The 14,268-nt window shown below is 37.5% G+C and overlaps 1 protein-coding gene across 1 annotated transcript; it reads right to left on the bottom strand.

The window, feature by feature from the left end:
• Positions 1-3,778: 3,778 nt before the first annotated feature.
• On the bottom strand, positions 3,779-14,267 carry PSMA2 (proteasome 20S subunit alpha 2). Its single transcript, XM_027574138.1, has 8 exons — positions 14,126-14,267; positions 9,954-10,030; positions 9,126-9,258; positions 7,555-7,677; positions 6,731-6,812; positions 5,156-5,229; positions 4,149-4,206; positions 3,779-4,060 (listed from the first exon to the last, which is right to left on the bottom strand). The coding sequence occupies exons 1-8, from the start codon at positions 14,164-14,166 to the stop codon at positions 3,944-3,946; spliced, it is 705 nt and encodes a 234-aa protein (XP_027429939.1). The 5' UTR covers positions 14,167-14,267; the 3' UTR covers positions 3,779-3,943.
• Between the last annotated feature and the right edge of the window lies 1 nt (position 14,268).

Genomic DNA, 14,268 nt, shown 5'->3' with positions numbered 1-14,268 from the left:
CAGACACATTATGAAGAGTAACAGTTTTCTGTGGAATGTGAAATACTATTATTAGTTCCTTCTCTGCCTCTCCCAGAATGCTGACACTCCTCTCCCCAAGCCCTATTTTTCTCTGGAGAAACGGAGCAAATGAAAGACCACAGAGCAATGGTTTACAGCAACATCCCCCAGTAAATAGATTTGGGACTCACAAACATAGCACTTCCAAACATTTTTCTGTTTGGAATTGAAGTAAACCAGAAAGCAGAACAGAATGGCTTTTAAAAGTATTCTATAACTAGCATCCTCAGATAAAATGTATTTCTTTCATGAAACATGGGGATTTTAGGACTTCTTTAAGGGGAGATGAGAGTATACAAAAGTTTTTCAAAATTAAAAATGATATCCCCAATTTTAAAGTATCAGTAAGAGTAGGAAAAGGTGGGTAAAACTGTACTAGAATGTACAATAAAGACAAGTAAAAAATACAGCAGAAACAAAAAGGAAATTTCTCAAACACTAGGAAATTTGCCAAAAACTGAAAGATTTTAGTTTCTATAGTGAAAGGGCCTACTGAATGCTCAGCACAATGTTAAGAAACCCACAGAAAAGGACACATCACTGTGAAATTTCAGAATGTTGCAAATAAAAGGTCCTAACTGCAGAGGGGGAAAAAAGGTTTAAAGAAAGGATTTGGCACACATACACAACAGCATTAGGTTTCTCATCAGCAACACGGGAATCTAGGAGTAATGCCTACAAAATGTGGAGACCGTTTCTAACCTAGAATTTTTAAACCCAGCCAACTGAGAATACAGTTTCAAACCTGCAACTAGCCTGGAGCAGAGCAGAAAGAGGGTTCCAAGAGAGAAACTTCTGGAGGTGTTTGGAGGGGAGGAAGGGGTACTGGAGGATTAGGGAGAGAACCGTGAAACTCACTTGACACGATATACTGAGGAAAACAGTATGCAAAAGGTTTTACAATCCTGTTGGGGGAATCTGGGAAGAACTGGTGACAGCTACACAGAATACAGAAAAGCGAAGCAATTATCATCTCCAGGAAAATTATTTAGGAAATATAACAGTATACTTACAAAGCCATAATAAAAACTTTTAAACTGAACACTGTGATCTAATTAAACTGAGACAAAGTGAGGATGGTATAAGAGTTCTAAATTCTCATCTTGCAGAATATAAAGTTTATATAGTGGCGAACCTTCAGGAATCCAGAGATAACTGTATAAGCCTACTACTTAAAATATGGAGAGTACCAGCTGGAATACCTAAAAAAGTTAAAAGTAATGAAACTCAGGGGCATGGCCTCAAATGAAGTGTTAAAATTATCTAATTTTTTTTTTAAAGATTTTATTTATTTGACAGAGAGAGACACAGTGAGAACAGGAACACAAGCAGGGGGAGTGGGAGAGGGAGAAGCAGGTTTCCCGCCGAGCAGGGAGCCTGATGCAGGGCTCGATCCCAGGACCCTGGGATCATGACCTGAGCGAAAGGCAGACACTTAATGACTGAACCACCCAGGTACCCCAAAATTATCTAATTTGTAAAATATGCTCATGCTTGGAAAGCTATTACTCACCTGGATATCTGATAAAGAGGTGAGATTAAGGATTGAGTTGGCGGTTTTTGTCCACGAACATCACTGAACAGATGAAAACTCCTTTGATCCTCCTTATCACCCACAGCCCAGTGAACCAGCACTTGATAATTATAAGGATCAGTTATTACTCCTTTTCCTTATTCTCCTTTGCCACTCCTTCCTGCCCCCACGTTAATTTTAAAGATTTCCCTGTTTCGTAACTAATAATTTTGGAAACTTAAATTCATGGCTCATTGAGGAACTAGAAAAGAGAAAGGACAGAACCAGTAGAGGCAAAGTTCTTAAGAGTGGGAAGATAAAATGTGAACCAATATCAGAGAGGGGCCATGAACATCAGGAGCACTGTGATGCTTAAGGAGGTTGAAAGAAGCTCAACTCCACAAGCTAGAATGAGAGAAGAGTTGTGAGACATTCAGGGATGCAGTGGGTCGCAAGACCAAAGAACTGAGTTCCCCAAGAACTGGGACAAGAAGGAATGGCTTAATTTTAAGGTCAATGAAAAGACTCAACTGAGAACAAAGGTAAAAGTGTTCTAGGCAGCTTCAATTGAACGAGGCTTTGCATGGACGAGCAAGAGCCCGAGAACAGAATATGGACATAGAGCTGCTTCTGTGAATTTTTCCTCCCTTTATTCTGTGGGCTTCTTCTGTTAGCCCTTAGTAGGAATCTACACACACTTTTCTCCTTAATATGCCTGCCTTTACTTTTCCCTTCTTTGACTTGTAGAATTTTGGTATTCTTCTGGTTTTGAATATTGGACATTAGAGAGGGTTTATTAAACTAATCCAAAGGCAGCTAAACCATACAGAATACTTGACCATGAACCCTGCAGACCTTTCATTTGCATCATCAAATTTTGTCCTTAGAAAACCCTCTGAGCCGGTAAGTGGGAGAGTTAAGACCTGACCCAAAAACCATTCCTTTCTACTACTATGTTCTTGTTCTAGTGTGCTGGAGTCTCAACAGACCAAGAGCCCACAGGAGAGATGACTGGATAAGGCCTTCAAGACAAACACCTTGATGTCAGAGGTCAAGCTGCCATCTCCCATCTCCCATAATAAAGTTGCTGCCTCCTATACTAAGATACAGAGCTATCGTGATGGTGGGGAGAACTGGGAAACCTGACCAAAACACTTCAAGGTAAGACTCTTTTCTCCTACAGTCAGGTAAATCTTAAAACCTTTTGAGCCACATTTGAATCATGGAACTGCCTACTATATAGGTCTGTTAGTAAGAAATGATGATATTCATAAACTCTGTTCTGTGGGCCAGACTAATGATGATTTCTCTTATCCTAAAATGCCTTAAAAACAAACAAAATTTGGGGCGCCTGGGTGGCTCAGTCGTTAAGTGTCTGCCCTCAGCTCGGGTCATGATCCCAGGGTCCTGGGATCGAGCCCCGTGTCGGGCTCTCTGCTCAGCGGGAAGCCTGCTTCTCCCTCTCCCGCTCCCCCTGCTTGTGTTCCCTCTCTCGCTGTCTCTGTCAAAATAAATAAATAAAATCTTAAAAAAAAAATTAAGCTGTATGTCTTCACATATAATAAAAATAGAGTTCACATTATTTGCCTACTTGTACAAGCCTTAATTTGCAGCAAAGGTTCTGATTACACTGAGCTTACATGAATGAGGGAGAGCCTTAAGCCATAGCTTTGATGTTTAAATATTAGGATTTTATTTCCAGCACTTATGTTCATCCTTGAGTTTAAAAAGTCTAGTAGAATCTAAGGGACTCCTTTTAAATACGTTTACCTACTTGTGATGGAGAAACCAACAGAAACCAGTCCACCATTTTTTATTTACTTGCATCACGGATTTCCTATAGGAGACTCTTGGGCCTAGCACCCTTCACAGCTCGAGTGCAACCTGTGTCCTTGGGTTTCACTGATGCACACCTAACAGCACCTACAAAACACCTATGCTTCCTATCGTCTCATGAAACCACGAAAGCATTAGATTCTCCCAGCTCTAAACGCAGTGATGTTTACCAAAATCAGCATTTTGCTTTACTGACACAGAGACATCTGACAGTAAAGAGTGTAGCAAGATTTGACTGAACCAAAATTGCATGAAGACTAACAAGTGATTTCACCATTCTGCTCTGCAATGCAGTTTCCAGAAGTCAACTGTGATAAAAAGCAGGAAATGACTATTTCAAAATTTTACTAACTCCTAAAAAGCTGGAAGTTGGATTTAACAGTTTATTATGATTTATAAGTGTCATTTTAAAAACATCAGTCCATTAAACCATGTAGAAATAAGTATGCAAAAAGTCTGCAAAACAAAACATACTTTAAACATGTTTAAGTAGAGGGATTATCTGAAATTCCGGATTTTTCAGTCACTTAGTTATTATGCTATGGCCGCCAAGTAATCCTTAACTTCAGTCGGAGTGAGCCTCCTGAATCCGGCTTCATTGCAGATTCCAACCTCTATGTTGTCTTCTGTCATTTGCCCTTCAAAGCTTTCCTATTGAAGAGGGAGGGCAAAAGGTCAATTTTCCAAGCATTTACTTATAAAACTCATTATAAATCCCATTGTTAGAAATTGTGCTAACCTTTAGGGTTAATATGGCTGTATGAATGGCATCTTCAAGTTCCAGGTCTTCATTATATCTAAAGAATTTTTTGAAAAAACAATGATTTATGGCACAATTTACATTATTTATGATTATTTAAACCTGACAGCAGCATTAAGAATTTTTAAAAATCTAAAACACTCCTAAAAACACTAAGCTACAGATTAATTCTTTTAGTCCACTCACTGCAATAGCTGTCCCCAAATAAGAATTATTTGGCCTGCATTCCTAAAATCATGAAGCTTGTAACCCGTGAAATGTTTGAAGACTCACTATTAATATGTAAAAGGAAAGTGCTTTAAGAAAGATCTTGAAATTATTTAAGTGTACCAATTAATCCCAGGTTTAAGATTTTTAGTAATCTTAACATTATGTGAAAAATGTACTGAGAAGGTTCATCTGTTGTTTCCAGTCAATTACAAACTTCTGCCATTCAAAATGGTGGACTAATGCTGAGTCCAGAATACAGCTGGAAATAAGAGCAGGTTGTTGTGCTATGGTAGTGACAGATTTTTACATAGTACTCCACTTTTCATCAAGCATATATAGCATATATTTAATCTACCATTAATACCAGGTATTTGGCTTCACAATTTTTTTCTATAATTGTCATAATGTAAACTATTATCACTTAACTCACTCAAACTTTCCTCGCAAATTTCTTACTCCAAATCCAACGATTTTTCATTTTTTTTTTTAGATTGTAGGAGAAGAAACAAAGTAAAAATTAGAAACAACGTTTAGGAAACAACTGTAAGAATGTAGAAAGAAAAGTTCTTAAATATCTAGTATTACCACTTAATATACTGAAGACTAGGAAGCCAGGGTGGAGAGAAGTTTTTGTTTATTTTATTTCTAAGTAGGCTACACAAGTGAGTATTTGAATACAAAGTAATAAAACAAATGTGTTTAGATTCATATTAATGATTTAAGGAGAGCTGAGAACCACAAAGTAAACTGGCTAAATCTAGTTACAGTTAGCCTACCTTTTCTCGAGGAAAGTCTTCCCATTCACATAGTTCTTTCCCATTGCTGTAGCTTTCCAGGCAAAGTAAGCTCCCTAATCAGGAAGAGAAGAGAATAAGCCATATTTTAGATCATTAATCTTACTAGAGCACCCTGCCATTTCTTCTTTAGTTCTATAGATTTGTCTCTGACTTCTAAGTTCACAGAATATTGGAATGCAATGGAATATGTCACAAAATAGACTATTTTTAGAAAAGGTAAGTAACAAAAAGGCATGAAGACACTTCGGGAGGTTATGGAGAGGTTCAGTATTTGGATTGTAGTGACATCTTTCTCAGGTATTTACACCCATCAAAACTCATTAAACTGTACATTTTGAATATGTGTAATTCATGGTATACAATTTATGTGAGAAAGTCAGTTAAAGGAAACAGGTTAACTTAAGGCAAATAAGCAAAAGTATTATTTCAGCTTACTAGGATTGAAGGGCTCTAAAAATCTATCATATATGTATGAAAAATGATGAGCAAGTCTTTATTACTGCTGAATAAATTAAAAAGAGACAGCATTTCGTTAAAATTATTTCAGTTTTGGTATTTTGTAACCTAACATTAAATGAAAGCAACAATAAATTGTGTATAACATGGCCTCATCTGTTGAAAAAAATACATATGCACACACACAAGAAAAACACTTAAAGAAACATACTTTAAAACAGCTGCCTTTTAGATAGAACAGGGAAGAAAAGGGCAAAAAATGAAACCTGGATGCCAGTGACGGTGGCTTCTGCTACCCCAATGGAAGGAAGGGAAGAGGGCTTGTCATTTAGCTTCAGCAGCTCAGAGATGGGGTCACAGACACGGTTACCTCTCAAAATACTTAAGTTTTCTCATTTAAGTAACAGCCAACCAAAATATTTTTCTTTTGCTTTCTCAGATTACAAGGTTAGAGTTTAAGATTGACACTGGATGAACTTGTAATTATTTAATGATCCACACACTTGGAAAGATCCGTTCCTAATCATGATTTTTTTTTCCTCTGGTTTTCCTCACAGCAAATGAGATGGTTGTGAAGCAGTAGCAGCATCTACAAACACCTTCTAACTCAGATACCAATCTTCTGCTTTCAAAGAGACAAGCTCACCCACTTTGCAGAGCACTGGCTTCACGAGTTACATCTGTGTTTGTGCAGGAAGAGTCCCACTCAAGCCAGCCCCAGGATTAAATAGATAGCAAGGAGCACAGCACTGTCCTCTAGACACAAGTTTTTCATCACATTTGTCAAAGTAACAAAATTCCACCAACTTGAAGATATTTGATAACAACTATTCCAACAAATCATTCAAGTATGTGAGGTTAATGAATAAGAAAAGGCAGAAAAACAGGGCAGAACTAATGTACCCTCTTCATCACGAGACTGTATTACCAACATTTTAAATGTGCAAATGAATATGCACTACTCCATACATTCTAAAGCCCCAGTGGAAAAGAAAAAAGGACATACTGCTAAATTTTAAACTTTTCGTGGTTATTGTTTTTATTAGATGTTCAAAGAGTACTTTAACAAATCCCTCCAATATGTCTGATGATACTTACAGATGGATCTGACTGAAATAAATATGGTCGCCCCTCATTCCAACCACAAATTAGTAGGGAAACTCCAAATGGACGAACACCACTGAAAAAAAGAAAAATGAAATTACTTGGCATCTTCATGGTGTTAAAGTCAACCTAAGGTAAGGATTTATTAATACTCTTAAGTATTAATGAAGCATATCATCAGGTAAAATGAATTAGTCTTGTAAATTCCTTAAGAAGGATTTCATACCCTTCTGAACAAATCAATTCAAAACAAATTCTCTTTATGGTACTAAGGAACACTAATCAAATCATTTTGGTAAATGGAGAGACACAAATATCGGGGTTAATAAATCTGGAGTAACATCTTGTGTCTTAGCAAAATGACAACTTTCAAAAAATGCAGCTTTTCCACTAGCTTTATGTATCAGCAACTACCTTTATACCATCTCATCCACATGCACACCCAGATTCGAGAATTAAAAGAATATGGATGTATCAAAGAGTTATTGCTTTCATCATGTGCTCATAATCATTTCTGGTTGGAAAGATAAGTTTGGAAGCAGCAATCACTGTCTGCCCATAAAGAAGTGTTTTAATCACTGGCAAAAGAAAATTATCTAGAAGCTGCTTTCTGCAATTATATCAAGAAATCACTCTAATTTTTTCCTTAAGAAAATGTTCTAGATCCAATTAAGATCAGAAATATCCATCATAGTGATCTTCTCTACCTATTAAATAAATACAGGAATAGTAAGTCCCCTTTTTAAATATATCCACTCTTCTAAAATGGTTTCTTTTTTCTAATTCATGACACATTTCAAATAATAAAATCAACTTACCCTGACTGAGTGTATTCTTGCATCACTGAAGCTACTCTCTGTACCAGCTGAGCTGTGGGAATGGGTTCTTGGTAAACGAGATAGTATTGCTGAGCTAGTTTTCGAGCTCTGTGCACGAGCACTCTAACAAACAAGGAAGTAAGATTTAATTAAAATCTCGACACTCTGTTATTTAACGACTCTTCTCCTCCTATAGATATATACGTACAGCACAAGACTTATATGTATCTGTGTAATAGTAGCAATCAGCTCAAAGCTAGTCTTGCTCTGATATCTGATTCCAGTTAACTTACAAGAAGACACCAGAGCAACACAGAGGAGCTGAGCCATAGGAGATGTGTCAAGGATAAGACAAACGGAAGAAAATTAGCGACAAGGGGTACCACTCAGCTCGGCAGTAATAGATTTAGTGTACACAATGGGAGCTCTACCTCCCTCCAAGGCTTCTTCAAGATTGTGCCCCCTTTCCTGAGGGCAGTCATCTTGTCTTTATATCTCAGTCAAGCCAAAACACACAAAAGCCCACATGATAGTACACGTATGTACGTACGTACACACACACACACACAACGTACACACACATTTTTTTTCACTCTGCTTCCATCCTTTCCACAGATTTCACTTCAAAGAGTACCCTTCAGAGATTAAGGAACAGCAAGAAACTATCCATAACTTAAAAAATTTTTTTAATTATTAAAAAATATCAAGAATATTGTATATGATAATCAAAAACATTAGCAAGACAAACAGAATGTACCTTTACCTGCTCCTGTACTGCGGATCTGACCTATGCACATTTCCCCTCGGTATAAGACTCAGTTTATCCTCAGTGCTCCTGTCCTATCAGTGTATTCCGTGAGTACACTGCGGCATCCCTTCCATACAAGGGTAATAGGATCTACTGTAGTGAAGCCTGACGACATTCCAGCAACACCGTTGCTTTTTCTGAGTGAAACTTCAGTTCTACCTGTGTTGTTTCCCAAAAATCAGGAATGAAGTAATTAAAATACCCTTTTTACTTGTTAAATGACAAACAGAGAAAGCTGCCAATCTCTTTCAACTTGCTAGTACCCTTATATAACAAAGGCCCTGATGTTTCACTCCAGTGGCCTTTGAGAATTCTGTCCCTTTGCTAAGAACACAAATAAATATACTGGGGTTAACTCTGAATGGTAATGCTTGCTTTCTTTTGCTGCCTGATAACTTTTTCTAAATATAGTTTATTATAAGTTCTATTGCTTTTGTTTTTAAAATGCATTAGAGAACAGCCTCGTCCTTGGATAGTAGAGGGGTTGTGATCAGAAGGGAAAGATCACTAAACAGAGGTTAAGAGAAGTACTGGATCTCCTCTTTTACAATGGAGTGGCACTGAGTTATCCTTAAAGCGACCCTTCGTGTAGTCTATGCAGGCAAGCTAAATTCTGCTGCCAATGATGCTGCGGTTGCTAAACAAAGTACAAAAATAAAGGGTTGGGAGATTAAAGGAAAAACATCCCTTGATTTTTCTCCTCAAGGTACAATTACAAACAGTTCGTACAATGGTGAAAAAACAACAAATAGTGTAAAAGTACCTGTAATCTGGGCCCATGCCACTATACACCAGGCCTATATGCTTGGTAATTGGTTCCACTTTGTGTACACTTCGCTCGTCATACAGAATGGATTTCTGTTTCTTCTCAGTTGCTAATACCACACCATTTGCAGCTTTAAAAAAAAAAGTGCTAAATGTTTAATCACTTAAAGACTCTGCTTCAACAGTTTTCTAATTATGGATGCAATTCATCCAAACTCCTTTATTTCCTCTTCCTTATAAAACCTTTTCTATATTAAAATCACCTAAGAAACAGTAAATCCATTTTTCTCTCACTGGTCATCTATATTGTGCTAAGGAATCCCCATAGCTAAATGCATTACCCAACATCTCTTCAAGTTATTCCAGGACACCTAAGGGTCCATACATTTTAAAATAACAGACTCCTGCCTACTTGGCTACTGTTTTTATAATTTGAAATTTAATCAATGATACGGGCTTTTAAAAAAAAGGGGGGTATATCTTTAGATTAAGTTTTATCATTAACTTTCTAAATTATAGAAAGGATAAAAACTATATATAATTAGCAGAAAAACAAAATAATATTCAGTTTTCTCAATGGGAAAGCCTAACTGTTATTACAACTAAGAGATAAAGGAGCTACATTTATTTTGAAAAAAAATTTTAACCATCTTCTTAGACTTACTGGCTTATTACTTTTTTTAAACTTCAAAATACTGTAAATCAACAGAAAGAACTGTTAAAAATTATGCTGCCCTAGCTATTTATTTATATTAATTACTAATTAATTCCAAAAGAACTTTAGAACTATTAACAGGCATCTGAAATGAATGAAACATTTAATTACCTTTAATTCCCACTGAAGGGGCTCCTCCAGCTACAGCAGCCAAAGCATATTCAATCTGGACAAGTTTACCAGATGGGCTTAAAAAGAAACAAAGGTATTTGCTAAATTCACATATCTTCAAATATGTATAATAGAAATATCTCAGAGAGAGGGCAGATATATAGGTCAAATCCATTAACCAAATATCAAGGAACAGCTGAGCTTTCACATTATAAAGCTGTACAGAAATTGAGTTTACCAGGCAATTTGAACATATTCATAGTGAAGCCCTTATTTTTCCTTTCCACCCCCCGCTTCTTGTCTGTTTCTTAAAAGCAACATCATCATTACTGTTGCCTTTTTTTTAAATTTTTTATTGTTATATTAATCACCATACATTACATCATTAGTTTTTTTAATTTTTATTGTTATGTTAATCACCATATATTACATCATTAGTTTTTGCCTTTTACCACTTCCCAACCTTCTGACTTTGGGCTAGTTACTTAACCCCACTGTGTCTCAGTTTTCACAGTGGGGATAACAGTACTGTACCTATTTCAAAAGATTGTTGTGAAGATTAAATAAAGAGATGCCTTTTGTTCCTGGCACAAAATTAGCAGTAAGTAAATACCAAACAGTTACGTTATTAAGAACATGTATGTGTCTGTTAAACAACAGCATATATTTCATATGAGGGGAGTTACACATTTTAGAAAGTAGGCATGGCCTAAGATGTAAGACTTTGTTATCACCCATGACAAAATATTTTCTATGTAAGGCTATTTCTAGAAGTTATGAGCTGGTGATACTTAACATATCTGATTCCATGGGTTTTGTAGCCAATTACTAGCCCTGAACTGGCTTTTAAGATCATACTTTATTTCAATCCAGTTGTTAAGTTAAAACACTACAAATTCACAGACTAACCTAATTTTACAGATAAAGAAAAAGGTTTTTTTTTTTAAAGATTTTATTTATTTATTTCAGAGAGAGAGAGAGAATGGGAGATAGCACAAGAGAGAAGAGGGTCAGAGGGAGAAGCAGACTCCCCGCTGAGCAGGAAGCCCGATGTGGGACTCGATCCCGGGACTCCAGGATCATGACCTGAGCTGAAGGCAGTCGCTTAACCAACTGAGCCACTCAGGCGCCCTAAAGAAAAAGTTTTTGAGTGAAAGTAATTTGTCTAGAATGACACAGCTTGGTCTATATCTCCAGTCTACTAATGAAAATATAACCTTGAATTTCAGAAGGTCATTTCTTTCATCTTCATAAAATTATGGATACTCTGTCACTCAATCCTCAACTTTGTTCCAGACACACAGACCACTCTTAGAATTCAAAAACCCCTTTGATAAACTAACATCTCTGTCTGGAATGCATCTCACCTTCCTCTGGTGAACTCTCTCCTGGTCATCCTTCAATCTTTAGTAGAAATGTCATGTTCTTAGAGAAGCTGTCCTGACCATCCAGACTAGGTTGAATCCCATACGCTCATGCCTATGATGTCCCATACTTCCTCTCTGGCTAAGATTCATCATGCTTAAATTAGTCTTACAACGTTTGTCTTCCTCAACAAAGTGTGAGGAAGCTCTGTTCGGTCAATATTCTAACATATAACCTATTCCAGGAATCACAATCATTTGGCTGACAGAGACACAACCAGACCTATATATGGAATAAGCCTAGGTGTGGCAGTTTAAAGACTCTTAAATGACAAAATTAGTTAACTTGAGTGAAATAACATCAAAGGTATTTAAATTTTTAAAATTAGACTGCACATATTTTACTTTATTAGTCACTATTTCAATAATCCTATCATGACTCACTGGGTCCATCCAGCTTTCAATTATTGTTCAAAATCTAACTCAAATACTCCTGGGGAACATTTTAAAGGCTCAGGTAAACTTAAATATATCTTCTCTCTGTTCCCACAATCACCTGCACACACATCTACCATTGCATCTTCCTATATGAAAGCTCACCAGTCTTGAGCTCACTGAGCAATCAACAATCTTTGTAGTCAGTCATGCCACTAGCCCATTCCAAAGTAACCAGCATCTCTACCTCGGATAACTGATACAGCCTTCTAACCAGTTTTCCTCTTTTCCACTCTTACTTCAATCCCCCTAGCCAGAGTTACCATTGTACCACATCACCACTCACTTAAATGCTATAACTCCCTGGTTCACCTAAAATACAAACTTCTTATTCTGGTCTACAGGGCTCTGTGAGAGTGGCCCTACCCACGCTAACTCGTTGCTCACTACCCTCTAGCACAAATATAACCAGGGCTCTGTGAGAGTGGCCCTACCCACGCTAACTCGTTGCTCACTACCCTCTAGCACAAATATAACCTTGAATTTCAGAAGGTCATTTCTTTCATCTTCATAAAATTATGGATACTCTGTCACTCAATCCTCAACTTTGTTGATTGGCCTTATTATCAATTCCTGTAGTTCAAGCTCTTTCCCAACTTCACGACTTTCACATATCCTCTTTCCTCTGTCCACCAGTCTCTCTACCCCTAAATCTTCAAATAGTTGGCTTTTTTCACCTTCTGGTCTCACAATTCACCCCCAAACACTGGCTTTTCCTGACGATCCAATCTACAGTTATGTTTCTTCTTTTACTCTTTTTTAATAAAAATTTCTAAGAGAAAAACTTTTTTTCAGAATGGATTAGTAGACACCAATTTGTTTACTCATATCCTCAACTGAATGTAATCCACAAGAATACTTTTTCATCCTATCATATAGCCTCATAACTTCCACCACTATAGTTTAATTCTGATTACAATAGGCTAGAAACAAAATTTTTAAATCAAAAGAGTTGAACCATTATGTTAAAAAACAAATTTTAATAAATTATTACAGATGTATTCAGTCCCTGATGATGTTTTATGTTTCAGCTCCACTTATCCTAAAGAAAGGATTACACCTTCTTAAAGAACCAAGTTTGCTTTGTTCACAAACATGAAGAGTGATTATTTAGCAAACACTGTTCTCTATCATTGTATGTTGTTACAGACAAAAGTTAAAAAAATCCTCATTTATTATTGAAAACTGCCAAGTGTAAGGAAAGTATTTTAGTATTTTAAAAAGACACCATACAGTAATAGGAAGTGTATTAATTTTATCATCAGAAAGAACCCAGTTCGAATGTGAACTCAGCTACTCATCTATGACCTTGGACAAGTTTTAATTTGTTCAGCCTGTGGTTAATTCATCTGTAAGATGTTGAAATAACATGTATCACACATGGTAGTAGAAAGAAATAGAGTAGGTTAAGTGCACCCACACAAGAAAGTACTCAACAAGTTGGATCCCGCTTGCCTTCAGCTGTCAGAGAGAACTGCATTTCAACTAAATGGGAGATTACTGATCCGTAAGAAAATGGTCAAACTAAATCATTACCGGGTCGATTTATTAAACGCTTCGCTGATGGTTTTCTTACATTTGGAACAATAGTTTTATCTCAACCGTATTTTGAAAAATGTACTATTATTAATCCCTTGTTCTAAAATAGAAAAGCCTACAATCTTTTGTAAAGTAAACATATCCTCCTCACCCTCCAAAACATGGCCAAAACGGAAATGTAACCTCGTAGTCTGGGGCCCACAAACACTAGCTGACAGGAAGATTAGCGCTTTCATTTTTAGTCCTTAAAGTTCTAACAGGGGCATGGAAGAAACCGAAAGTGGGAAGAGATTTCGAAGTACCAAATGGAGACTGTAAGACTCAGACCAAACTGTAACGATGCGGTTTTCCGAAGAGAAAAAAAAGGACCCCAAAGATCTGACCAAGATTCCAAGGTCCAGAAGCTCCCCAATCAGGCCTACAGGTCAGGAAGGAAATCCCGAGTTCCGAACGGGACACCCGGAGGCACCTAATCCAAAACTGCCTTATTCTCCAGTCCCCAAAGCGAAAGGAAATCGCTAGTTGAGGACCTTACCCTCCCGCAGCCCCAAGGTCGCCCTGGATCCCCAAACCCGAGTTCCCGCTGCTTCCCAGCACCGCTGCTCCCAGGCCGCGGGCGGGCCAAGAAAATGACTTTGCAAAGTCGCATTTCCATCGCTACTTCCTACTGGGCCCCCCGGAAACATCAAGCCAGAGACTAGGACGGAAAAAACGGGGCAGAGGGAACTCGTAGAACCTCCGCTCCGCGGAGGACTTTGGGAGCCCCTTCCATACCTGAATGTAGTCAGCGAAAAGCTGTAACCGCGCTCCGCCATCTTTACCTGGAGTGCCAAAGCACATCCGCACACATGCGCACTGGAGCCGGTTTCTTTCCATTTCCCCTCACCTCGATTTCCTTTCTCTCTCTCTGATTGGAG

This window comes from Zalophus californianus, chromosome 12 (assembly GCF_009762305.2).
Source record: "Zalophus californianus isolate mZalCal1 chromosome 12, mZalCal1.pri.v2, whole genome shotgun sequence".
NCBI classification, from domain to species: domain Eukaryota; kingdom Metazoa; phylum Chordata; class Mammalia; order Carnivora; family Otariidae; genus Zalophus; species Zalophus californianus.
This window is presented reverse-complemented; position numbering and strand designations above follow the sequence as displayed.